Below are 27,793 nucleotides of genomic sequence, written 5' to 3' on the forward strand. Positions count from 1 at the left end.
TATGTTCACAAGATGGAAGTCATGTTTTCAAGAATTTTCATTGGCATTCTATGTGAAATGGTCTTGGATCAGGTTTTTCTTACAGGAAGTAGCACTTTTTTTGTAAAGCTTATGATTTGTCTGGCCAAGGTCATGAAAGCTCTCGAAGTGGATCTGGAAGTTCAGTTTCTTGTTCATGTGTCATTGTGCTGTATTACTCAGTGTGCTACACCGTAATGTGGATAAGCAGGTTCAGTCTACAAACAGGTTTTCCTTAAAGTGAAGGATGAGACAGACCAGGACTATGATGGAGTTCATATTTATTTGTCCAGATACCATTCAGTCTGCCTGCCATCTCAATTATTTATTCATTTCTGCCTTGTTTCTAGTTGTGAGGTATGACATCACCAAACTAACATCACATCCTCCTCACACACAGAGGCCCATGATTATTAAAACTCTCAAACCTGATCTGGTGTTTCTTCTTCAGATTCAGTTCTTTTGTACTATGCCTGAATGTGCTGTATAATGTGCTGTAATGACAGCAGGGGGCTGTGTGGATGTCTTATTCTCTATAATGCAAGAAACAACTAAAAATTGCTGTCATGGCAGCTACCTGCTCTATAACAGCTGGAGGCACTTTAATAGAGCACAGGGACCATCTTCATCATCGTCTTCAACTCTCAACAAAGACTCAACAGCAGCTACCTGGGAGTCTTAAAAAGTGCTTAACCTTATGCTGCAGATTCGCACGCCCGGTGGCCATTTTTAACATTTTTTACATAGTTCACATTAAAACTAGATATCTCAAGTTGTAAATATAGGAAAATTATCATTCATGGCTCAAACTGAAGTAGGCAGTTGGGGGAACATATTAATACACTTCAGTATCATATTCACATAATTTGGTTTATTTTAGAGCCTCTATTGCAGATGCTAATATGCCAGGAATGTCAAAAATGCTGACTTGAACTTGAACATGACTGGAATGTATATTCACATAGTTATTCAAATGTGGTATCAGAAATTACAATAAATTTTGCTAGGGTCTTTTCTAACAACACAGAAAAAATGGAGCAAATCCATGCAAGCATTGAAAAGTTATTCAGCTTTATCCAAGGTATGTCAAGTGCACCACACCCATGTCTAAATATGCCACACCCGACACACACCATTAGCCAACTATGCTAACATGCTAACAAATTCCTTACACGAAACCGAGGAGCTACGACAAACAACAACGTTGCACATATTACAGCAAGACCAGAAAATTCCAATGACTAAATTTCATGTCCAAATATGAACGTTATGATATCATATTTATGTCCAATATAGTCCGACAGCATAAGCTAGGTTACCGTAGCCAACTCCGGTAGCATCCGACACGATACAGAGTACTCCAGCACTCAAAAGCTCCAAAACTCTTTATAACCTAACGCTTAGTTAATGTTTAGTATTAGAATATATATTTTGTACAATATCGCTTATGAAAAATTATCCATTGTTACTCACAGTACGTAGAATCGCGTCGTAGCCGGTGTACCGTCTCACTTCCGGGTTGGCGAAAATTCCGAAAATTGCCCATATATTCCACACAAAGTAATCCGTTTATGTTAAAAAGTATCCACAATCCGCATAAAAACGAACAAAATAATCCATGGCTGCTTCAGTTTCGCCGAACAGTGTGTTCTGGGGAGCTTAGCTTAGGTTAGCAAAGGGTTAGCTTATGTTGCTATGCTAGCGGCCGAAATTGGAAATGAAGCGCCAGTTTCCGAGGGCTCAATTAAAAAATATACTTGACCAATCATGTCATATGAGGGCTGGTTAGCTTCGGAAGGATGTACACTATTGGTTAGAACAGCTTTCAATCACTTCTGAGGCTCCAGCTTGTCTCTGTGGGCTTATTGGTTCACCCTCTCCCCCTCCCCTTCGCACCTCGCCGGGGGAGAGGTTGTAAAACCTGTCATTCAAAGTCACTACCCCACTTTAGACCAATAAAAACCACTCAAATCAAAGCAGAACCGCTGCAGCTTTGTAATGAGGGATCAAATCAGCGTTAAAAACGCTTCTGTGACGCTTAGGGGGCAGATTTGTCGGAGTGTCTCATTCAGGAAGCGGATTTTGGAAAATTTTGCAGTGAGGTGAGCAAGCTTTTTAAGGTACTTAACCACAACGGATCTACGCTGTTAAGGTCTTAAATTAAAGCCTTATTAGTAAACGATTTTTAGGTGACAAAACATTAAGACATTTCACAACATAAATATGTTTTGTAAACGGATATGTCGGGAGACCCCCTCGCGGGGTGCACTTTTGTGGTCAACTTCAAAGCCGGATATCTCGCGATCGGCTGCACGTAGACGGCTGAAACTCGGTAGGCATGTAGATGGGATAGGAAATTTTGATTTAAGCGCTTTTGTTCGGAGATTCATTAATGTTTAATATGTTTTATATCGCCGTAAAGGAGCTGGGCCCGCCGGCGGGCCCACTAGGGGGCGCTTCTGCATATGGGACATAATGAAAACAGGTGAAGGGGATTAAGACTGTGGTGATGAGAGGGAGTGGTTATGATGAGAGGGAGTGGTTATGATGAGAGGGAGTGGTTAAGATGAGAGGGAGTGGTTATGATGAGAGGGAGTGGTTACAATGAGAGGGAGTGGTTAAGATGAGAGGGAGTGGTTATGATGAGAGGGAGTGGTTATGATGAGAGGGAGTGGTTAAGATGAGAGGGAGTGGTTAAGATGAGAGGGAGTGGTTATGATGAGAGGGAGTGGTTACGATGAGAGGGAGTGGATAAGATGAGAGGGAGTGGATAAGATGAGAGGGAGTGGTTATGATGAGAGGGAGTGGTTATGATGAGAGGGAGTGGATAAGATGAGAGGGAGTGGTTATGATGAGAGGGAGTGGTTATGATGAGAGGGAGTGGTTATGATGAGAGGGAGTGGTTATGATGAGAGGGAGTGGATAAGATGAGAGGGAGTGGTTATGATGAGAGGGAGTGGTTATGATGAGAGGGAGTGGATAAGATGAGAGGGAGTGGTTAAGATGAGAGGGAGTGGTTATGATGAGAGGGAGTGGTTATGATGAGAGGGAGTGGATAAGATGAGAGGGAGTGGTTATGATGAGAGGGAGTGGATAAGATGAGAGGGAGTGGTTATGATGAGAGGGAGTGGTTATGATGAGAGGGAGTGGATATGATGAGAGGGAGTGGTTATGATGAGAGGGAGTGGCTATGATGAGAGGGAGTGGTTATGATGAGAGGGAGTGGTTATGATGAGAGGGAGTGGTTATGATGAGAGGGAGTGGTTATGATGAGAGGGAGTGGATATGATGAGAGGGAGTGGTTATGATGAGAAAGAGTGGTTATGATGAGAAGGAGTGGCTATGATGAGAGGGAGTGGTTATGATGAGAGGGAGTGGTTATGATGAGAGGGAGTGGATAAGATGAGAGGGAGTGGATAAGATGAGAGGCAGTGGTTATGATGAGAAAGAGTGGTTATGATGAGAAGGAGTGGCTATGATGAGAGGGAGTGGTTATGATGAGAGGGAGTGGTTATGATGAGAGGGAGTGGATAAGATGAGAAGGAGTGGTTATGAGAGAGGCAGTGTTTGTGGAAGCGGTTGTGAGGAAGTGTGTGTGTGGGCATGTGCCTCCTGAGCTGCATTGTTCTATAAATTTTAGTATAAAAATAGATATTAAAATATTAATAATATTTTCACATTGACATGAAATTATACACTTACAATACATTTATAATAAATTTCACTTGTAAATATTCCAATAAAATTGTACTCAACTCAACTGTTCTTTAATACTGCTTTAATTACACTTTTAGTCACATTCTCATATTCACAGTGTCAGCATCATGGTATTAATCCCCTTCACATTACATTGTCTGATTTTTTAAGAATTTATTTGCAAATAATGGTGGAAAATATGTATTTGGTCACCTACAAAGAAGCAGGATTTTTGGCTCTCACAGACCTGTAGCTTCTTCTTTAAGAGGCTCATCTGTCCTCCACTCATTACCTGTATTAATGGCACCTGTTTGAAAGACCCACAACCTCAAACAGCCCACCTGCCCACAGTCACACTCCAAACTCCACTATGGTGAAGACCAAAGATCTGTTGAAGGACACCAGAAACAAAATTGTAGAAAATGGAAGACCTACAAGACCACTGATCATCTCCCTCGATCAGGGGCTCCACGCAAGATCTCAGCCTGTGGCGTCAACATGATCACAAGAACTCCAGTGTTTGGAGGAGAGTGAATGCTGAGTTGCATCCAAAGAAAACCACACCTACTGTGAAGCATGGGGGCAACATCATGGGGGTGGCAACATCATTGAGGTGGCAACATCATGGGGGGGGGGGGGGGGGCAACATCATGGGGGTGGCAACATCATGGGGGGGGGGGGGTAACATCATGCTTTGGGGCTGTTTCTCTGCAAAGGGACCAGGACGACTGATCCGTGTACATGAAAGAATGAATGGGGACATTTATTGTGAGATTTTGTTCTGTTACTCTAAGCACCATGGTGACCGGGCCCTCTGTTCATATCTTTGGCTCTATTTATATATTATATTCTCATATACATATGCTTTTACCTTGTAGAACATTGAGATTTGTCTTAAATTAAAGTGAGTTACAAATAAAATGTAATCCTAACTTTTAACTTTTAATATGATGAAGTTCCACAGCTCAGTCTGAGGTTAGGTAGATAGAAAACCTTTTAGATATTAAAATAGTGTTTAAAACCTTTTAGATGGCTACAATAGTGTTTAAAACCTCCTAGATGGCCACAATAGTGATTAAAACCTCTTAGATGGCCAAAAAAATGATTAAAATATTTTTCAATGACCACAGTAGTGATAGGAGATTTACATTTGTGTGTGATTAGTGCAGTTTCCTCCTGAGCCACAGTAAGACCCTGAAACACTAAAGTAACTGTATCATTCAATAATCAACTAGCAGTGACATTTAGTGCAGTAGTTTATTCATCTTGGAGGTCAATGAACAAGTTGGCATGGTAACCCAGTGTGTTGCTGTGATAGGTGGACACTGTTGGCATCCTCACTGGAGGGTTGGTACACATTTAGTGACATGGGGAGTTGTATTCAGTAACAGCGTGGTCACCTACAGGAGAGAAGAAAAATACAATGTTTTCATCCATGCATGTTTAATCTGTGTCCATGGGTTAAAAAGAATCACTACATTAAAAAAGTGAATGACAGATATATAGCCTACTGTACTGTACACTGGTACCAGTGACCAGTGAAGAATGATTTATTTCCCAAACTTTTCATTAGCAGTCAGTGATATTTCTTTTTGTAACTAAAGCGAGTGGTGATTTTGTGAACTGCTCCATCTCCTCCATCATCATTGATGATGGTTTCTGAAGATGAAGGGACTGGTTCTTACTGGGCTTGTAGTAGTCGTAGACCTTCACTACAGCTGGTCTCAGGTTCTGAACTGGTACGTCCTGCTGGATGATCAGTGTGTAGGTCTGGGGCTCTCCCTTCTTCAGCTGGGTAATGAAGAAGTTCATCATTACACCACGGCACAGACTGATAGAGTGTTTATATAAGTACTACTACTGATAGAGTGTTTATAAGTACTACTACTGATAGGGTGTTTATATAAGTGTGTGAACAGTAGTCCTGACCACAGGACACTTGGAGTTGTGTGCAGTGTCAGTGGGAGACAGGAGGGTGCTGCCTCTGTCTGGACATTAATCTCACCAGTGTGACTGAATTAAAACACCAGATGTTTATTTAAGGGACAGAGTTGCATGAAGCAGCCCTGTGAGAGTCTGAGGGACCAGTGAGACGGTGCCAGTGAGACAGCACCAGTGAGACAGTATGAGTGAGACGGCGCCAGTGAGACAGTATCAGTGAGACAGCACCAGTGAGTCAGTATCAGAGACCCATGGAGTGTGTGTGTGTGTGTGTGTGTGTGTGTGTGTGTGTGTGTGTGTGTGTGTGTGTGTGTGTGTGTGACAAGGACAAGAGACCTTGGGTGTAGGTGTGCTGAGTACTTACCTTGTCCAGGTAGATGACTACGCCTCCATCATTTTGATCCATACGTTGCATAGTTCCATTAACCTGTAGGGCCGATCCACAATGAGGCATGATTGGTACTTCAAGGAAGGTTAAACACCAAAGTCGCCATTAACTGGATTGATACACACCTTGTCCAGTGAGAACCCAGACAGCAGTTTGAATTCAATGACCACCATGTTGGTCTCTGGTCTTGCACCACTGTACCTGGAAACATAGAACAGGCCTTCAGCCCCTTAAATATTCCGTCAAATCTGATCTAATATTTGATCAACATCAGATTATGTGTAATGTCATGTGATGCATCTATATTCAGCTTTGAATGAGCTCTCAGGTTTGATTTAGATCGTGACAGCCATGTTTCCATTAACATATTGTGCATTTTGCAAATAATGAAATGGAAAAACAATGAAAATGGGTCAGTGCACTTCCAAAACCTCCTGTGTGCTTATTGATGTTTTGTTATAACTTCTGCACAATTCCACATGCCAGACACCCACTCTGACCGCCAGTTTGTTAATGTCCTACTTCATCCATTACCTAATGTCAAAATGGCATCCCAATGTCCCAGAAGTAGATCATTTCCTCAAGGACTTCAAGAAATAGTCGCCAGGTGTATTTATCTTAATCTTCTTTATATATATTTATGTTTTTGTATGAACTTATACCAATCCTGAAAAATCCTTGTCTATCTCCTATTTTACTCTACCAAGCACAGATGTCGTATTTTCTAGAAACTAAGACGGAAATGTCCACATCTGCTCCACAGGCCATTACTCTGAAGCCTCTACTACATCCTGTGGTGACTGATTTACTGGTTCACTGCAGAACACAAATGCTACTGCAAATTTGTCCATCTAAAACATCTCCACTGCAGTTTTCATCTAACACATCTCCACTGCAGTTTTCTGTCACATCTCAGCATGGGCAAAAACACTTTGCACACATTCCCTACACATGAAACCTTTACAACCTTTAAAACTCAGATAATATAGTGCAGTGCTAACTAAGGCCATTCAGTATAGTGCAGTACTAGCTAAGGCCGTGACTCCTGTCCTCTGTCCTCTGTGCCTGTACAAGTGGCTGGAGCTGTAGTGGAGATTACCGGACAGTCACGGTGACATGCAGAGACAGGCTGGCCACACGGCATTTCCCGGTAGCGCTGGCAGTGACGTTGAAGGAAGAGTAGTGAAGGGCAGGGGGCATGTTGTAGTGCTGGGTGAACTGGGAGAAGTACAAACAGAGAAATGACTAAACTAACATCAGTATTCTACTACTTCTACTACTTTTGTATGTGTTGAAGCCTCTTCAGAGCCTGAGAAGTTTTAATTTTGAAGATCAGACGATCACAGAAGAGCAGAGGGGTATCTGCGTCTGACTGACCTGCACAAACACACAGCCGTGTCCTGCTGCCGTGAGCCTGTACTCCCCGGTCACCTGCTGCAGCTGGGCCTGCTGGTACAGCAGCCTGTTACTCTGGTTCACCGTGAACTGGCTCGTCGTGCCCGAGGGTGATGTCACAGTGACCGTAATGGTGCCCGTCTGACTATAGGTGGCAGTGCTGTATTTAGCCAGAGCCTGAAGAGCCACTACAGTGTCCTGGGTAGAGACCGAGTAAAAATAACAATATGAATGTATGTTTAGTCACTGCATAAACTCTATATATCTCAATATTACCAGAATCATTAGAATCATCATTTAGGTCAGTAATTAGCTTCCTCAGATTTTTGATATCATACCCAAAAAATATATACATATAATATACAAAAATAGATTTTGTATGTCTTGGGTTACATTGCAGACAAGACACAGGTAAGCAGGCAGAACAGCTGCAGTGCAGGTGAGGTGTTGAAGTGGAAGGGGGCGTTACCTGTGTAGAGGTGAACCCCACAGGTGAGGTGTGGTGTGTTACCTGTGTAGAGGTGAACCCCACAGGTGAGGTGTGGTGTGTTACCTGTGTAGAGGTGAACCCCACAGGTGAGGTGTGGTGTGCGTTACCTGTGTAGAGGCGAACCCCACAGGTGAGGTGTGGTGTGCATTACCTGTGTAGAGGCGAACCCCACAGGTGAGGTGTGGTGTGTTACCTGTGTAGAGGCGAACCCCACAGGTGAGGTGTGGTGTGTTACCTGTGTAGAGGCGAACCCCACAGGTGAGGTGTGGTGTGCTACCTGTGTAGAGGCGAACCCCCCAAAGGCGTTCTGCTGCTGGCCCAGCCAGTGGACGATACTGGCACTGTAGCCCAGGTCAAACGTTGCAAGTGGGGGTCCAGACAGCACAGCCAGGAGGACGTAGGAGGTCGTCTCCACGTCCAGAGGGTGAGTCACTGCCCCACCACTCCCACTGCTCCAGTGCCGCCCGTCCACTGAGGGAGACATTGGAGAAAAGCACAGAGCCCACTCAGCCAAGATTCTCCAACTTGCCGCCAATGTTCTCCACCATGACACCAATGTTCTCCACAGAGGTGGGTAGGAACGCGGTACATTTACTCCGCTACATTTACTCAAGTAGCTTTTTGGACAAAAATGTACTTGTAGGAGTAGTTTTAATTAATATGAAAGACTTCTACTTTTACTTGAGTAAATATGTGGTGAGAAAAACGCGACTTTTACTCCGTTACAATCGGATTTGCGCCGCGCGCTACCGTTACTTTCGGTTTGTAAATAATTCGTCTTTTCAGTGAGAAGACTGACCAACGTTCGTCACCAGAGTATGAGTGACCAATCAAATGAAGCCGGTCTGCAAAATTTCTCCACCGTAGCAAGAAAGTGACAGAAAAACCTACCGAGCATCCCTGACCTCATACAGCCAATGTTTACATTACAAACGTGTAAAAGGACAGTTATATAATGCGCTGCGGGGTTGCCAAGTTTTCAAGATCACTTTTAGTGAGATTTAAACCGGGGTGGGGGTGGGGGTTTGGGTGGTGAACGTAAATTGTTGACGGGGGGGGGTGTAAAATGGACACAAATTTAGTATTATATCGCGATCGATCGATCGCCAGTGGTTGGCGCCAGAGCGAACTAGTAACTCATTGAATCATAGATATGGATCAGAGGTAAATAAACTAGATTTTTTTCGGCGTGAGAAATCGGATGTGTGCCGTGTAAGCGTGTGAAGACAGTCAAATGCGTGTGTCTCACGCTCAACGCGTGAGAGTTTGCAACCTTGACCAATTGTGTCTGCAAACGTGTGGACATTTCAGCCTACAAGAACTCAACATCAAATATGAGGAAACACGATGCGATAAGTTTGCTGTAGGCTATGTATAATTTTGTGTAATGCTATATCTCTGAGGCATAACGTTTGTATGATGTAATTATTAAATGTAACGCAGTGCAATACTAAAAACCAGTTCTCACACTGATTGTACACACTAGCAATGGATGATTAAATCTGCTACAAATTGATTCAGTTGGTGTCAAGTTGTAGCTACACGTATTGGCTGACAGTCTCATCAGTTAGTGCCTTTGTGGAACACATTCAAGTTACACAGGCCTAATAATTAGGAACAAACAAAAATACACATTATTTATATAAAGAATTTATATATATAATATTTATTTATAATAAATTATTTTTATCATTAAAAGTCATTGTTTCCCGTAATTCAATTTCCCATGATGTAATTTACTGACACGAGACAGTACTCATGCATTTACTCACTACTTGAGTAGCTTTTAATCAAAGTACTTTTTTACTTTTACTCAAGTAAATTTTTGGGATGCATACTTTTACTTTTACTTGAGTAACATTTGGTTCAAGTAACTGTACTTTTACTTAAGTAAAATTGTTGAATACTCTACCCACCTCTGGTTCTCCATCACACCAACGTTCACCAACATCACATTAACGTTCACCAACAATTACCAACATTCCCCAACAAATACACAAACTTCTCCAACAGTCTAAATAACTGCACATTACAAAATATACACAACCTCCACATCAACACTAAAATTCGCAAACAAATACCAGCCATCCAGTGCAAACTGGAAGAGCTTTCTAAAGACTCTCCAACACAAACACACACAGAGTACCCAGCATCTGTCTTCTCTGGTGTTTGTGTCAATGTGCTGTTTGTAGGCCTTGCAGCCTGATGTTGAGAAGTGTGTTACACTATAATCTGCCCTATGGTGGATTTAATGGGTGTGTAGGTTTAGTGTGATCTGACCTGTGGTGGATTTAATGGGTAAGTGTGTAGGTTTAGTGTGATCTGCCCTGTGGTGGGTTGGGGTGTGACCTCACCTGTCACCACTGCATGCTGGTTGAGTCGGGAGAGCAGGGTGCTCCTCATCGCGTGATCTCTAGCCAGTGTGAAGGTGTAGGAGAGCAGGGCGATGGTGTAGATGGAGGTCACCGAGGCGTAGGCGCTCCTCAGATAATTGAGACCATTGGCTACAATGGGATCCTGCCATAGCAAACACGGTGAATTATAGTAGATGGAGACAAGTGTGCAGAGAGAGAGAATAGAGTGAACATGATGGAGAGAACAGAGTGGACATGATGGAGAAAATAGTGGATATGAGGGAAAGAACAGAATGGACATGAGGGAGAGAACAGAGTGGACATGATGGAGAGAACAGAGTGGACATGATGGAGAAAACAGTGGATATGAGGGAAAGAACAGAATGGACATGAGGGAGAGAACAGAGTGGACATGATGGAGAGAAAAAAATTAAGTTGCCACATTTGGTCAATTGTGATTTTCACACCAATAAAGATTTTGTCCTCCGCATTTACCCATCTGTGCAGTCAGAACACACACTAGTTATCACTAGGGGGCTGTGTTGTACACCTGCCCAGAGCGGTGGCCCAGCATCCAGGGAGAAGTTGGGGTTAGGTGCCTGGCTCAAGGGCACCTCAGTCATGGCCTCAGGTCAGGGAATCAAACCCCCGACTCTCCGGTCACAAGACTGGTCGCCTAACCACCAGACCATGACTGCCCTGGACATGATTGAGAGAACTGAGTAGAGATGATGACTCACTGAGCTATGATTGCCTGCCTCCATCAGAGCAGCCGTGACATACGCTGTGAGGGTCACATTATCATTCACTCCACCCTGAGAAAGAGAGAGAGAGAGAGAGAGAGAGAGAGAGAGAGAGAGAGAGAGAGAGAAACAAAGAAATTCAGAGATTGATTTATTCAGAGCAGGATGTTAGGGATGAACTTCACAGTTGCTGTCCACTACCAGTTTCTAACCTGCCTATTCAACACAGAAGCACTTCATCACACCTAATATCTAATACAGTGGTACCTCGAGATACGAGCTGCTCTATATACGAGCAATCCAAGATACGAGCACCGAGACGAGCAAAATTTCTGTTCGACACCCGAGTGCACGCTCGAGATACGAGCATGAACCACTAGGTGGCAGTACAGTACTATATGGAAAAAAAGAAATAATTAATCAGCTCAAAGACACACTCAAACGCTTTTCTTTCTCTCCCTCCCCCACAACCTTAGGTTCAAAAACACAAACATACCTGTATGTGCGGAGATGACGTCATTTAGCGCGTTCTAGCAGCCAATAGCGTTTTTTTTTATTCTTGAGGTGTTGGTAAGGTCGACTCCTGTACCCAGTCATCACAGCCATTCGCACGTGTGCTTTGCAACGAGTAACAGTACGTACGGTGTATACAGTACAGTATTTCAATACTACAAACGTTTTTTGTAGTACTGTAATAACTATTTCTCCTACATTTATTTTATTGTTTAATTATACATGTTGCGTGTGCCATGTCTTTTTTTCCACATTTACGCTAGTTTTGTGACTTTTTTAAGGACCGGAACCAATTACAATACTTTACATTGTTAAATTGCTTCGAGAACCGAGCAGTTCGAGATACGAGCACGGGTCTGGAACGGATTAAACTAGTATCTCGAGGTACCACTGTACATTGCAGTACCACCCCACACCAGCAGATGGCAGCAGCTCTGCAGTGTCCTGACCTGCATGTCCAAATGGAAGAGGTGGCCCACTGAGGCGAAACAACCGTTCGGAAGTTGTTCATTGGCCAGCCATGACCTGGCCTGATCGATGACTGTCTGATCGATGAAGATGTATCGCTTCGCATGTTGGAAAGACTTCATCACGAATGCAGTGAGCCTGAGCGCGCGCACACACACACACACACACACACACACACACACACACACACACACACACACACAAGGGAGCATCAGAACCAAAGAAAGCTTTATCTCTATAGCAACAAATATAATATTTATGTTAACTCAGTAATGATCTAATGTTTTGTGTTCAGGAGGAGATACTGTTGAGACTATAAGAATCATGTTTTATGTACATAAATTGAATATTTATTGAAATCGATTTTAAATAGGAGGCTGTCCACATTAACAAGCTTGAAATAAGATGTAATTTTGCACAAGTTCCCAGGAGCAGATAATTTCTAGCATCAGCTCTTACATCCGCTCTCCCTGACACTGACCAGGTGTTGCCTGAGCTGTCACTCATCCCAAATGCACTGTAGGATCCATCAGTGTGCTTGTAGGTCAGCTCTCTCTGGTAGCCTGAAGAAGACACAAAACAAGCATCACTATACATGAGAATGACATTTCAGTGAAGACATGAGATTCTAAAAAGCTTCTTCCTGATAATATGTATTGCAAAGAAAGCACTGCAGAAATGATAGAAATGTTTATTTAACTCTGAGCTCACATAATTTATCTGCTTAATAAATGGTCATGAAGAAATTCGCAAAAAGCTGAAGAAATCAAATCTTTCAGGCTGGAATCATCCTCTGGTCTGAAAGGTGCTGGTGAGGGGGCTGGTGTATTGGTGTGTTAGCTGTGTCTGATAGCTGGTGTGTTAGCTGATATGTTAGCTGGTATATTAGCTGTGTGTGTGTTATTTAATGTTAGCTGTGTGTGTTAGCTGGTGTGTTAGCTGTGTGTGTTAGCTGGTGTGTTAACTGGTATGTTAGCTTAGGGTGACCATATTTTTGTTTGGGAAAACCAGGACACTGTGTGTAGGTTGTCGAGCGGGGGGGGGTGGCGAACGTAAGTTGTCGAGTGGGGGGGGTGTGGTGAACGTAAGTTGTTGGTTCTCCGCCAGTTGAGTATGATGAGGCTCAACTGATGAGGCTCAGGGATTCCGTGTCATACAGCGCCGTGCTCAGGGTCCTAGTGCCTGTAGAATTAATGGCCCAATTAACGTAATTTAAAAACCAGGACATTTCCACAGTTTTAAGAAATATCCCGGGACGCCCGGGACAGGACGTGAAATACGGACATGTCCCGGGAAATACGGACGTTTGGTCACCCTATGTTAGCTGGTATATTAGCTGTGTGTGTTAGCTGGTGTGTTAACTATATGTTAACCAGGGCTCTCAAGTCTCACGCATTGAGCGTGTGACACACGCATTTGACCGTCTTCACACGCTCACACGCCACACTTCCGATTTCACACGGCGAGAAAAAAAAATCTAGTTTATTTAACTCCGATCCATATCTATGTCGCCCTCCACTGGCGATCGATCGCGATATACAAACCCCCACCCCGCTCAACAACTTACGTTCGCCACCCCCCCCCTCAACAACTCACGTTCGCCACCCCCAACCACCCCCCCCCCGCCCCCCCGCTCAACAATTAATGTTCGCCACCCCCCCGTCAACAACTCTCACACTCTGACATGAATCCAAAACTTGAGAGCCCTGTGTTAGCTGTGTGTGTTAGTTGGTGTGTTAGCTGTGTGTGTTAGCTGGTGTTGGAGCTATGTATGTTAGCTGGTGTAGGAGCTGTGTATGTTGGATGTGTGAGTTAGCTGTGTGTTAGCTGGTGTGTGTTAGCTGGTATGGCTTCGATCCTATATCGCAAAAAGAGCTCACAACACTGATTAATTTGTCTAAGCCTACATCATGTATATTCGACCCAGTTCTAACCCGTCTATTTAAAGACCTACTCCCAGCCATTGTAGGGCCCTTACTAAATATGATTAATTCTTCCCTTAACCTAGGGTACATGCCCAAACAATTAAAATGCGCTGTAATTGCACCCGAGAAACAGAATCTCGATCCGCAGATACTAGCCAACTATAGACCCATTTCGTATCTCCCATTTATCTCTAAAATTCTAGAAAAAGCAGTTTCCAATCAGTTAAACCACTATCTCCAATCAAATAGTATCCATGAAAAGTTCCAATCAGGATTCAGACCAAACCACAGCACTGAAACAGCTTTACTCGGGGTAGTGAATGATTTACTAATAGGCTATCGGTCGATAATAGGCTCGTCCCGTTCCTTATACTGTTAGATCTTAGTGCAGCTTTTGATACTGTAGACCACAACATTTTGCTGGATAGACTAGAAAACACAAGTAGGTATTAAAGGAGTCGCACTCTCCTGGTTTAGATCATATTTGACCGACCGGTTCCAATGTGTAAGTGGTAATAATAAAACCTCTAAATCTGTGCAGTTAAATATGGTGTCCCACAAGGGACAGTCCTAGGACCACTTCTATTCACACTGTACATGTTACCCTTAGGCGAGATTATGCATAAGCACGACATCAGTTTCCACTCCTACGCAGACGACACTCAGCTATATTTATCGGCAAAACCCGATGATTTAGGCGTAAACAGTAAAATCAAGAAATGTGTAGAAGAGATAAAACATTGGATGGTGTGTAACTTTCTAGCACTAAATCCTGATAAAACAGAACTAATAATAGGTTAGGTTTAGGGCTGCGAGAGACAAGCTACGTAATGTAGCATTGAATCTACATTCTTTTACTATAACCCCCAGCGCAGAGGTAAAGAACTTAGGCGTCACAATAGACCCAGATCTCTCATTTGATACATACATTAATAATATAACTAGGGTAGCGTTCTTTCACTTACGCAACATTGCTAAAATTAGAAACATATTAAATACTAGTGATGCGGAAAAACTAATCCATGCATTCATATCCTCTCGTTTAGATTATTGCAACAGTCTCCTAGCTGGATGTTCTGGTAAATCGATAAACAAACTCCAGCTGGTTCAGAACGCAGCAGCACGAGTTTTAACAAAAACTAAAAAGTTTGATCACATTAGTCCCGTAATATCGTCATTACACTGGCTGCCAATTAGATTCCGTATTGACTATAAAATTATTTTATTAACATATAAAACACTGCACGGCTTAGCTCAAGACTATCTTAGTGAACTTATTGAACAATATAACCCAGCACGTTCACTTCGCTCGCAGGACGCAGGGTTATTAACTGTTCCTAGGATCAAAAAGATCACAGCAGGTGGAAGAGCCTTTTCTTTTAAAGCTCCACAATTGTGGAATAATCTTCCTGCCTCTATTCAGGACTCAGACATGGTCTCAATGTTTAAATCTCGACTAAAAACCTGTTTACTTTGGCCTTTGATTAATCTGTTACATATTTACCACATCACGTATCTTTTCTCCGAGGTTCACCTGGGGAGTAACACTGCAGTCGGAGCCTACAATACCAGCATCACTGCTCCGACACGGAATGAAAGCCTGGCGTTCATCAACAGACATTTACAGTAACAATATCAAAACCCAGAACTTTCATTTTTACCTGTTACTTAGTCTGATTGTGTGATTTGTGTGTGACTTGTGTATTTGTCTGTATTTTGTGTAATTTGTGTGTTAACGGGCCACCCAATGGAGGATGGGTTCCCTTTTGAGTCTTGGTTCTCCCGAGGTTTCTTCCTATTCCCCACCATCATAGGGAGTTTTTTCTCGCCACTGTCGCCTTTGGCTTGCTCATTAGGGATTTGGACCCATAGTATTGTTAACCTTGTAAATCCTGTAAAGCGCTTTGTGACAACACGTGTTGTGAAAAGCGCTATACAAATAAACTTTGATTTGATTTGATGTGCACTCTCACCACTCAGCAGGAAGGAGGTGGCTTTGGTCCTGATGGTGGGCGTCAGCTGGCCGCTGCTGTCCAGGTACTCCAGGATGAAGATGTCAGGAGCGAAGAGCAGCATGTTCTGTTCACCACAGCCGTACGGCATGGCCAGCAGGTTGTCCAGGTTCTGCAGCGCACGGCCCATCAGATCTCCTGCAGAAAGGAGGCACAGAGTGTGTGTGCATGTGTGTGTTATGAGTGTGCAGAGAGGAGACACAGTATGTGTGTGTGTGTGTGTGTGTGTGCAGCCCCGTCGACAGGGGGGGACAACCGGGTCTGTTGGGGGCCCATCAAAGAGCCCAGCAATTTATTTTTTATTTAAAGTCTATAATTTTTAAATAATCTTGAAATCTTTCATTAATATAAAATTATGTACTCATAATAAGCTCAATGGCTCAAATATATATGTTTTTTACCTATCTGCATATTTTCCATTAAGTGCATACACCCCCGCCTCCCACTGGAAAATGGTTTGATCCAGCACCGACTGTAGCCGGCCGGTATCCGCCCAACAGCGGGAAATACAGTGGTGGATAGTTAAAGTAAATACAGAAATCTGGAGCGCAGAAAAGAAAGGAAAAACATTTACCTGACGAATTTTAAAGTTGCATTGTGTTCCAGGTTTGAAAAGTGCTGGAATTTAGGGTAAAGTGAAAATGCTTGAAATTGTAACTACTTCGTTTCACAACAAATAGCTGTCTGACTGAACAGTTCTCGTGAAGACGTTAAGATTGGGCGATTTGAAAATAAACAACCATTAAATAATGTGATAAAAAGCGAATTATTTCGAATAATTTCGAGTATATGTATAAATATTTAACTTAATTAAGTTTAACGTGCTGGAAAATATTGAAATGGACCTTTAAAGTGACGTACACGTGCTTTAATTCCACCTTATAAAGGTATATGAACCCTACAAACATGACTTTGTTCATTGCGCTGAAGCGCGGCGCGCGCGAAGTTACAAAATTCGAGAGGTGTACGACCTCGCGAACCGACAGCGCGCGAGGCCCTCGCGCACGGGCGGAGCCACTGCGATTATGTCATTTTCGCGCGAACCCTCGCGTTGGGGGGGGGGGGGGGGGGGGGGGGGGGGGGGTACATGAATCTTTCTTGTCCCGGGCCCCAGCAAGACTGTCAACGGGACTGTGTGTGCGTGTGGGTGGGTGTGTGTGTGTGTGTGTGTGTGTGTGTGTGTGTGTGTGTGTGTGTGTGTGTGTGTGTGTGTGTGTGTGTGTGTGTGTGTGTGTGTGTGTGTGTGTGTGTGTGTTAGATTACCCAGCACAGAGACAGAGGCAGTGGCAGAACCCACCACATAAACTTCAGGCAACCTCAGCATAACGGTCCTCTCAACAGTACCACCTAGAGGAGGGAAAGTGACATATGTTACCTGTTACATATGCACTGTGGGTCCTCGTTTGTGTCTAAAATACAAGGTAAAAGCATGATGAGGATGGAGACTCAGACCTCTTGTGCAGAGGAGTTCATTGTAACTGTTGGTCTGTTTGGTTCCCTCTGCCTGATGGGGGAATGAGAACAAAGAGCATTAGAGAATAAAAACCAACCAACCAACAACCAATCACCAAGCACCAATCACCAACCAACCAACCAATCACCAACCAACCAACCACCAACCAACCAACCAACTAAATACCAACCACCAACCAACCAACCACCAACCAATCACCCAAACAACCACTAACCAACCGAAAAACCATCAACTAACAACCTACCAACCACCAACCACAAACCAATCAACCAGCCACCCAACCACCAACCATCAACCAACCAACCAAATACCAACCAACCCCCAACCAATCACCCAAACAACCACTAACCAACCGAAAAACCATCAACTAACAACCTACCAACCACAAACCAATCAACCAACCACCCAACCACCAACCATCAACCATCAACCAACCAACCAACCACAAACCAATCAACCAACCAACCAACCAACTACCAACCATCAACCAACCAACCAACCACAAACCAACCAACCAACTACCAACCATCAACCAACCAACCAAAAAACAATCAACCACCAACTAAACAACCACCAACTACCAACCAACCAACCAACCATGTGGACTCAGTGGGGCTCATCAGGGTGGTGTAGTGAGGTGGAAGAGGACTGATGGAGCTCACCACCACCAGCAGGGTCTGCTGCACTGTGTCCACGCTCCCCTTCTCTGGCACGATGGGCACCTGGTTCTCACACAGCACAGACGTCTGCACGGCCTCTGCATGCACTCTGATGCGCACCTCACCTACAGAACACACACACACACAAACATGTATGTATACACACATACCCAGCCAAACATACAAGCTAAATATATTTCATCCAAATTTAGAGAACTGCACACATTTTTCTGCATCACTAATATATTTGTTTAGAGTTTGTGATAATGGGATCCTTATGCCAAAGACTGTATTTACATAAAAAACATGATGGTGCTGCAATAACATTATTTAACATAATTGATACACTAGCAGATAACCAGTTTTTTTTATATACATACTTATATTTAAAACACACTGAGCTCCCAGGCATCTGTGTACATTTAGTGCAGAGTCTAGAGTCCAGTTTAGTGCAGAAAGCCTCCCGGTTTAATTATATGTTTATATGTCTATAACAGTAGGTCTGGCAAGTCTCATAGTGAGATTGAGTCAAGTCTAGACAGTCAAGACTAAGCAACCTAGGATGGGAATTCCTGGATGACTCCAATAATTCTGTAAGATAAAAAAATTAGTAAAAAAAATATTCTTAACCTTACTCAAGCTGTTAAACCAAGACATAATTACATAAATAAAAAGCTTTTTCTATTTCAGTCATCTACATAATAATGGTGGGCTTAAACAGCACAGACGGTGTGATGTTGATTTGAAGGTGTGAAATTAGACTAGCCAGTACAGAGTGTATGATGATGGTGTAAAGGTGGGATTATCCAGTGCGGAGGGTATGTTGATGGTGTAAATGTGGGATTACCCAGTACGGAGGGTATGATGATGGTGTAAAGATGGGATTACCCAGTATGGAGGGTATGATGATGGTGTAAAGGTGGGCTTACCCAGTACGGAGGGTATGATGACCCACGTGAATGTATGGCTGTCGCCAGAACAGAGGCAGTGTGTGTACACACATCCCACACAACTCTGTGCTGAGAACTGCTGTGAGTGTGCCAGCGTTGCCTTCACCTTTAATATCACACACACACAGACACACACACACACGCACACACACACACACACACACCACATTATTACTGGTGCCGCCAAGAAGAGTGAAATGTGAAATGAGATTGTGCAGCTTAGATGGTTCTGGTCAGAGGAGAACACAGATTCCAACATCAGATACGGATTAGTGGAGAGGTGTTTAAAGGGTAATCAGGAAGGGGGAACCCCTGTCCCATGGAGGCGTGTTGGGAAACAGAGACTGCTCACCATGATGCAGGAGGGGAGGTAGTTGAAGACTGTGGCCTTGAGCGTGAACACCTCCCCACGGACGATGGAGTAGGGCAGGATGAGACTCACGAAGAAGGGCTGGAAGGTGGTGAAGTTGACTTTAGGGGCCACGCCAAACCCCACCGGGGATGTACAGAAGGCCCCGCCCTCCCACGTGGTAATGGTGTCTGGGACGGTCTTGTTAACCCCCATAAGTCCAGATTCACTGGAGATTAGATAAATAAGGGGAAGAACGCCTCAGCCACTCGTAGACTGCAGCAGGTTTGGGGGAAGCTTGTTTAGCCATGTTTCAGTGTGCACATACCCTACTAATACAAGGTCCCAGATCCATGTCTCCGGGAAGTATTTGCGGACTCTACTGCCCGACTGACTTTGAGCAGCTAAAGGCTTTGGGAGTTCCTTCTCAACTTTGATGGCCATGTTTACAGGTGCAGAGAAAATACAGGTGCTTCTCTAAAATATATGCAAGTTTCAAGCAAATACATGCACGATTTATTAAATTAGAAAATAAGTGAAAAATAAAATATTACTTACTGAAAAACATGGGCTCACGACCTCGGCAGAATGGTGACGGTTTTCTAATATTACCATTGGAAATGATCTTGATTCCTGCATCCTGAGTAAAGGACAGACAAGCAGAATTAAAGAAACAGAGAAACAGATACAGAGAAACACACAGATAAATAAAAACATAGAGAAACGGACACAGAGACACAGATACAGACCCAGAGACACAGGCACACAGAGAAACAGAGACACAGACAAACATAAATAGAGACACAGAGAAACTGAGACACAGGCACAGAGAAGCAGAGAAAAAGAGAAACAGGGTCCTACAGCAGAAAGGTCCTATTAGTTAGAAAAATTGACTCATTACTCTGAAGACATTGTATGCATCCACTTTTCCGTATAGAACAGGTAAGAAAGGACCAGATTCTCTTGGTTTAACTAGGGGTTCCATGATATGTGGCCGGAAAAGACAGGTGTTGGGTGGATCATCTTCTGTGCCGTACGGATATCCTAACCACTCCTGGACAGGAAGCATGTCGTAGACCTGCAATCAGATGAGAGGCAGCTGTCAACAGGACTGACTGCCACTTCACACTCTCTAGAACTACCTGAAACATTTGAAGCAGCACAGACATCAGAATAACCACTGCTGTGGCGAAGCCGTCACTAGTAATCATCACATGCTAACATCAGAATAACCACTGTAATCATCACACACTAACATCAGAATAACCACTGTAATCATCACACACTAACATCAGAATAACCACTGTAATCATCACATGCTAACATCAGAATAACCACTGTAATCATCACACACTAACATCAGAATAACCACTGTAATCATCACACACTAACATCAGAATAACCACTGTAATCATCACATGCTAACATCAGAATAACCACTGTAATCATCACACACTAACATCAGAATAACCACTGTAATCATCACACACTAACATCAGAATAACCACTGTAATCATCACACGCTAACATCAGAATAACCACTGTAATCATCACACACTAACATCAGAATAACCACTGTAATCATCACACACTAACATCAGAATAACCACTGTAATCATCACACACTAACATCAGAATAACCACGGTAATCATCACACACTAACATCAGAATAACCACTGTAATCATCACACGCTAAGATCAGAAATAACCACTATAATCAATACACACTAACATCAGAATAACCACTGTAATCATCACACGCTAAGATCGGAAATAACCACTATAATCAATACACACTAACATCAGAATAACCACTGTAATCACACACTAACATCAGAATAACCACTGTAATCATCACACGCTAACATCAGAATAACCACTGTAATCATCACACGCTAACATCAGAATAACCACTGTAATCATCACATGCTAACATCAGAATAACCACTGTAATCATCACACACTAACATCAGAATGACCACTGTAATCATCACACGCTCACATCAGAATAACCACTGTAATCATCTCATGGTAACATCAGAATAACCACTATAATCATCACACACTAACATTAGAATAACCACTGTAATCATCACATGCTAACATCAGAATAACCATTGTAATCTTCACATGCTAACATCAGAATAACCACTGTAATCTTCACACATTAACATCAGAATAACCACTGTAATCATCATACACGAACATCAGAATTACCATTGCAATCATCACTCACTAACATCAGAATAACCACTATAATCATCACATGCTAACATCAGAATAACCACTGCTGTGATGAAGCCATCATTAGTAATCATCACACACTAACATCAGAATAACCACTGCTGTGATGAAGCCATCATTAGTAATCATCACACACTAACATCAGAATAACCACTGCTGTGATGAAGCCATCATTAGTAATCTCAGGCCCAGAATCAGGATATTGAACTACAGAGCAAAAAGAAAATATTTTAACATAAACCACCAATAACCTAAAATCAAAACAGCCTTGATGCAGGAAATTGGCCATTTCATGGTTTGGGTTCAAGGAAAGGCCCACCTGATACTGGTCCAGGTCAAATGAGGTCCTTCAGAACTATAACTAACTGTACGTGTTAGATGCGGATTACAACTAAACATAAGTGTTAGATTAGGATCAGAACTAAACACATTAATGTCATGCTTTTCTTATGAAGACAGCTTTGTGTCATTTGCACAGGTTCAGGTACGTACAGATTCGATGGTCAAGTCCTTCTCCGGTCTGAGGAGCAGCAGACTCTCGTCGATGGCCCTCACAGAACACAGCGAGCCTGGGTGAGCTTTCAGCGTCAGGAAAACGTCTAGCCCAGGAACCTCCTCCGACGAGGAGAACTCCAGGTGCACCTGAGATTAGAGAAAAAAAAGATATTTCATATGGTCTCATATTAAAACATCTTCCACTCTCTCTACAAATTATTCCCCACGTTGAAATCCTTCATTTATATATTATTTGCATATTTAATTTCCAATTCCATGTGCTTCTATTTACATTCCAGTTCAAGTGATTTGAACTCCTGTTTCCGGTCATTTGGATGGGTGAACTAATACATTTGGCAATATAGTGTATTTAAAGTTTTGGTTTTTTTACATGTTTCTCTGTTGTGAACTTCTGACCTTGTTCTTCAGAGTCAGCTGAATGTGGAAGTCCATGCTGTCGGCCAACACGTCCCCGTTAGGGAGCAGGGTGAACACCAGCACCTGGGCAACTGGAGCCAGGGTGTTAGGACGCGGCAGGACGATCGAGAGCTTTCCCTTGTTCTCTGTTACCGGGGAGATGGAGGGAGTTAGACATTCAAACTCATTTACAGCAGCAGCAAAACTGAAAAGTAATCATATAAAAATGTACATTTAATGTGTTTGATAGAAGGTCTTATCCATAATTTGATGTTCATTATGTTACAGAGAAAAAGAGGTTGGCGATTGCAGTGTTAGGAGATTTTCTGATGCACTTGCACAGACAGTGATCGAACACCAGTTCAACACTATAAATAACTCATTATGACCAAAATGAATTATTTAATTCATAATTAATAGAATTTATTAGAAAACTGAACTGGTGTGTTCTGTATGTACTGTGATGTTATGAACCTCCTTCTGGATCCACGTCCACTGAGAGACATCCCTGCTGAGCTATATGACCTCGAGATATGACCTGCACACACACACACACACACACACACACACACACACACCCACACACACACCGTGTTATCATATTTGCTTCTGTGAAGGTCAGGAAGAGAAACTCACAGACAAATCACTTGTGACCACTAGAACTAAATGGCTTGCTAAGCAGACCTCGTTAGAACATCCTGAAAGACACTTACGATGTAAAAGAAGTCTAAGGTCTTCTGGTGTGGTTCCAGCGCTCGGCCGTGGATGATGTAATGAGCTTCTGCGATTGCCTCTCTTGCACAGAACTCCACAAAAGGACTCTGCAGCTCCAGGAAGCTTCGGCTTTTGGAGTAGAAGGGTTGGAGCCAGAGGGAAACTGGGGGATACGTCGGGCTCCGCACCGTTACCACAAAACTGACCGGATCCTCTTCCTTGTGATATCGGGCCTGTTTAGAACAACAGAAAACCACACTGTGAAATCAAATAAAACCTTCAATTATGGAGAGAAAATTCACATTTATTTGACTATTAATATGTTAATAACATTTTATAGCGTGTAATAAGTACGATTTCTGTTTTGGACTGACCTCTATAGAGGCTGGATATGAACCCCATGGTTGCGTGTCAAAGGAGAAGTGGGCAACACCGTTGTTGTTGGTAACCAGCGTTCGTGTTTTGTTCTTGTTTTCAGCATATCTTACAACCAGATACACGGGCTCATTCTTTACAGGGGCGGAGTCTGGCCCGGTGACCTTAATCTAATGAACAAGGATAATAATGTCAAAGGGCAACGTCACAGCAACAAACAACAGAGAGAGACAAAAAACAAGCGTTCATATAAAAAGCACTTTATTCACACTCAGTGGGGCACACTAGTACTTAACACAACAAGTAACGGATAAACAGACAAAGATAAGCAACAGTCACAACATCAACACATTGTTAGAATAAACAAGACCCAAGTGTACAGCATGACGTTGATGAGACGAAACACAGGTGAGACGAAAGAGCACACATATTGAACCACACCCAAAAGGAAATACATATATGGACACAACCAGACACAGACTACACATACACATGTCTAAGGGGAGAGGCCAGGGGCTGTAACATGACAGTGTTTTGTTAGGCATTAAATGTGTAGTAGTTGTCCATAATTACTTGCACCTAGAATGTAAGCATGTGTATATAGTAATTAAAAATGTATTACACCTAATAATTAACCAGCAATTACCTGTATCTAGAAATTAACCAGCAATTACCTGTATCTAGTAATTAACCAGTGATTACCTGTATCTTGTAATTTACTAGTGATTTCATGTATCTTGTAATTAACCAGTGATTACTTGTATCTAGTAATTAACCTGTGATTACCTGTATCTTGTAATTTACTAGTGATTTCATGTATCTTGTAATTAACCTGTGATTACCTGTATCTTGTAATTAACATTGATTACCTGTATCTAGTAATCATCCAGTGATTACCTGTTCTAGAAATTAACCTGTGATTACCTGTATCTTGTAATTATCCAGTGATTACCTGTAGCTAGTAACTGACCAATGATTACCTGTATCTTGTAATTATCCAGTGATGACCTGTCTTGTAAGTATCCAGTGATTACTTGTATCTTGTAATTAACCAGTGATTACCTATAGCTAGTAATTGACCGGTGATTACCTGTATCTTGTAATTGACCAGTGATTACCTTGTAGCTAGTAATTGACCGGTGATTACCTGTAGCTAGTAATTAACCAGTGATTACCTGTATCTAGTAATTAACCTGTGACTACCTGTATCTTGTAATTAACCTTTGATTACCTGTAGCTAGTAATTGACCGGTGATTACCTTTCCTTCGTAGGCCATCCCTGGTTTAAACACATCAGCGGTGTCTTCAAAGGTGAGTGTGACAATATCACTAGTAACAGACATGCTGCCTGATCCTGACAGGACCACACCTATGGTGGAAACACACACACACACACACACACACAACTTCACAAATTTGTGCTGCATCACATTTGCACACTTTTGTAAATAGGGATCATCAATTATGATCAACTAATGTTGCTGCTGTGGTTGCTGTTGACAAAAGTGAAGAGACTGGAATCTCTCACCTGTCCCCAATTCCTCCAGTTCAGCATGAACACTAATAGTGTCTTCATATTGTGGACTATTCAGTGCAAAGTCACTCAGGTGAATGTTGTGGGACCCACAGCCCGTCCTGTCAGTCTGTTGGATCAGGAGAACAGCACCAGGACTTTGGGAATGGACCAAATCAGAAAAACACTACAGGTACTGCAATGAATATTTACAGTAATACATTACAGGTGCTGCAATGAATATTTACAGTAATACACTACAGGTGTTGTAATTAATATTTCATTAGTAGTGCCAGGTAGCCTGTGGAACAGAATGTATTCTGTGTCTGGGTTAGACATATGCACTGGTAAAGTTTGAAGGTGTCTTAGAAAGGTCTGATAATGTGTGTTTATAAAGACTGAAGAAATTAAGAAAAGGTAGAACAAGTATTTCTCAGTGCAGTAACAGGTGTGGAAGTGGACTAACTCTCATGGTGTACGTCTTGCAGATGTCTGGGAGTTGCACAGGTCCTGGCGCAAGCCACCAGAATCTGTAACTTTTCCGACAGACCACAGCAGTGACAGACCCCATCACTGGTTTCCCATAAGTATACCTACGGACAGAGTGGAGGAGATGGAGCAACAGGGGAGGTGGAGTAATGAATATATAACATTATGGTGATGGGTGTTTCAATCTCTTATTACATTATTATTGTGTGGTATGTAAATGTTTAAATGGCTCTTACATTGCACACACTTTCAGTGTGACCTTCGTGTCCAGAATAGTTATGACTGGAGGAACATCAACTGTCACTTCAAACTTTGGCAGGACTACAAGAGAATTGAAAATGAAATAATTATAGCAACAAGTGAAAAATAAAATAATAAAACTAAAATCAAAAGATAGGTCTCCCTCTCTCCACTGCGTGTTCAGTGTCAAACAATATGACAACTAAACCCATCTTATATATTAACAACTTAACCCATCATATATTAACAACTAAAGCCATAATATTAACCAGGTGCTGGGACTGACCATAATCTTTGATTTCAAAGTCTCGTGTGATTGGTTCATTCCACTCATTCCAGGCGGTGATGGCGTAGGAACCCTCTGCGGCCTCAGGGTTTATGGGATATGACAGATCCAGAAAGCCATTGAATGTGGACATATTCAGCCACTGACCGATGCGGTTGGAGTTTGGGTCCTACACACAAAAGCCGCATCACAAATCTTAAATATAAGGTCACAAGGTAACCATAAACTAATTAGTAAGTAAAGGACTTTGAAAAGTTTTTGAACAGATGATGACTTTGGGATCAAAGCCAGTCCTAGTTACAGAAAGTGCATATCTGATATCTGATGCAGGTCTGATGTCTGATGCACATCTGATAGCGTACCTGGACTGCTATTGTTGGGAACTGTAACAGAAAGTAAATGGAAACCCTGTAATCACACCAGCTTTACACTGCTGAACACACACTTTATTTCATACAGTCCTGTGTGTCCTTCAGAAAAAACTGTCGTACCGTCTGATTGTGTGTGAAGAAGTTGGAATCCAATGAGACAATGCGGAATTTGACTGTGGAAAAGAAACGATCACATGTAAAATACTGTTAACCCTTAAAACCCTTAAAACCCGTAAAACCCCTTAAAAGTAGGAGAACACGAGTAGAGACTGGAGGACATTACTGGTTTGTCCTGGTTTGTAGATGGGTTTGTCTGTTTCAATCAGGGTCAGCTGAGCAGGACGTTTTATGAGGATCTTCGTCGTCTTGTTTATATGTGTGAATCTCTCGTGGATCTCTAGGGAAACCGAAGCATCTGTATCTACGGTTACAACAGGAACCTATTGGAAAACCAAAATAAGTCCCCATAATGCTTATAAAGCATTGAAATGACTGTGTGCTGATAAAATGACACTCAGAGAACTTCTCCTCACTCATACCTACAGTACAATCTTCAAGATTACAAATATCCTCCAAATGCCAAATTATACTGGTACCTCTATGTAGCAATAAAAACAAGATTGGGCATTTGGGGCCAAATTACATTAGTCCTTCTGGCAATGGTGCAATGCATAATAATGCATAATACTGTTTAATAATGTCCTATAAGAAATATGTTACCTATTTGTATTATAAACCATTAAGGAGATGTTAAAATCCATTATTTTCCTTGCTGTAGTGTTTTGAGTGGATTGTGGCATTTGTAGTGAGAAGACTGACCTGGAAATCAATACACTGATGGAACTTATGTTCTATGAATTGCTCACTCAGAAGAGTTATGGTCTCATTGTTGTGTTCCAGATTGACCACCACTGATAGCAGTGGTCTCCAGGTGTAGATCTGGAGACACAATACCTCAGTACTGCCCCCATAAGGCCGGGAGTTGACACTCAGCAGATAAGTGCTGAATAGTATCAAAAAGACATGAAGAGGAAATCAGTTCAATGCAGGTATTTTCTACTGAACTCTATTTCATTGTGAATTATCAAAACTCTAACAATACTAATAGCTAACATGACTAGTGTAGAGGACGTATCGAAGGTTCTTACGTGGCGGGCAAGGCAGTAGTCATGGTGATGATGAGGAGGAGGAGTGTGGTAGCGAGAACTCTGGAGAGCTGCATCCTGTCCGGGACTCGACCACCAGGAGATGATCACAACACCTGGGAGCTGCT

General features: G+C 42.5%; 1 protein-coding gene across 2 annotated transcripts; it reads right to left on the reverse strand.

The window, feature by feature from the left end:
* Positions 1-4,952: 4,952 nt before the first annotated feature.
* LOC143512652 (alpha-2-macroglobulin-like protein 1) lies at positions 4,953-27,793 on the reverse strand. Of its 2 annotated transcripts, XM_077003224.1 has the most exons (35): positions 27,669-27,793; positions 27,340-27,523; positions 26,804-26,960; positions 26,641-26,693; positions 26,512-26,532; positions 26,150-26,318; positions 25,860-25,944; positions 25,601-25,727; positions 25,150-25,264; positions 24,881-24,990; positions 23,621-23,791; positions 23,246-23,479; positions 23,007-23,070; positions 22,533-22,678; positions 22,113-22,262; positions 20,277-20,453; positions 19,934-20,015; positions 19,704-19,806; positions 19,379-19,604; positions 19,006-19,132; positions 18,080-18,201; positions 17,396-17,447; positions 17,207-17,290; positions 15,905-16,081; positions 12,488-12,569; positions 11,988-12,144; positions 11,023-11,097; positions 10,283-10,445; positions 8,206-8,399; positions 7,421-7,636; positions 7,143-7,261; positions 6,169-6,244; positions 6,020-6,082; positions 5,400-5,505; positions 4,953-5,114 (listed from the first exon to the last, which is right to left on the reverse strand). In XM_077003224.1, exons 1-35 carry the CDS (start codon positions 27,740-27,742, stop codon positions 5,074-5,076), a joined length of 4,302 nt encoding a protein of 1,433 aa, XP_076859339.1. In that variant the 5' UTR covers positions 27,743-27,793; the 3' UTR covers positions 4,953-5,073. The 2 variants fall into 2 exon arrangements, with proteins under 2 accessions (XP_076859339.1, XP_076859341.1); XM_077003226.1 differs by lacking the exons at positions 4,953-5,114; positions 5,400-5,505; positions 6,020-6,082; positions 6,169-6,244; positions 7,143-7,261 and adding an exon at positions 8,036-8,121 and having other exon boundaries at positions 7,494-7,636.

This window comes from Brachyhypopomus gauderio, chromosome 4 (genome assembly GCF_052324685.1).
Source record: "Brachyhypopomus gauderio isolate BG-103 chromosome 4, BGAUD_0.2, whole genome shotgun sequence".
NCBI lineage: Eukaryota > Metazoa > Chordata > Actinopteri > Gymnotiformes > Hypopomidae > Brachyhypopomus > Brachyhypopomus gauderio.

Bases quoted from the DNA above. Each gene is read 5' to 3' on its own strand.
- LOC143512652 (XM_077003224.1), bottom strand. From the start codon at position 27,742: ATGCAGCTCTCCAGAGTTCTCGCTACCACACTCCTCCTCCTCATCATC. The intron at 17,291-17,395 runs GTCTGAGTCTCC...TCCCTCCTCTAG, and splicing joins TGAACTCCTCTGCACAAGAG to GTGGTACTGTTGAGAGGACC. The intron at 7,262-7,420 runs GTCAGTCAGACG...TACTTCTCCCAG, and splicing joins ACGGCTGTGTGTTTGTGCAG to TTCACCCAGCACTACAACAT.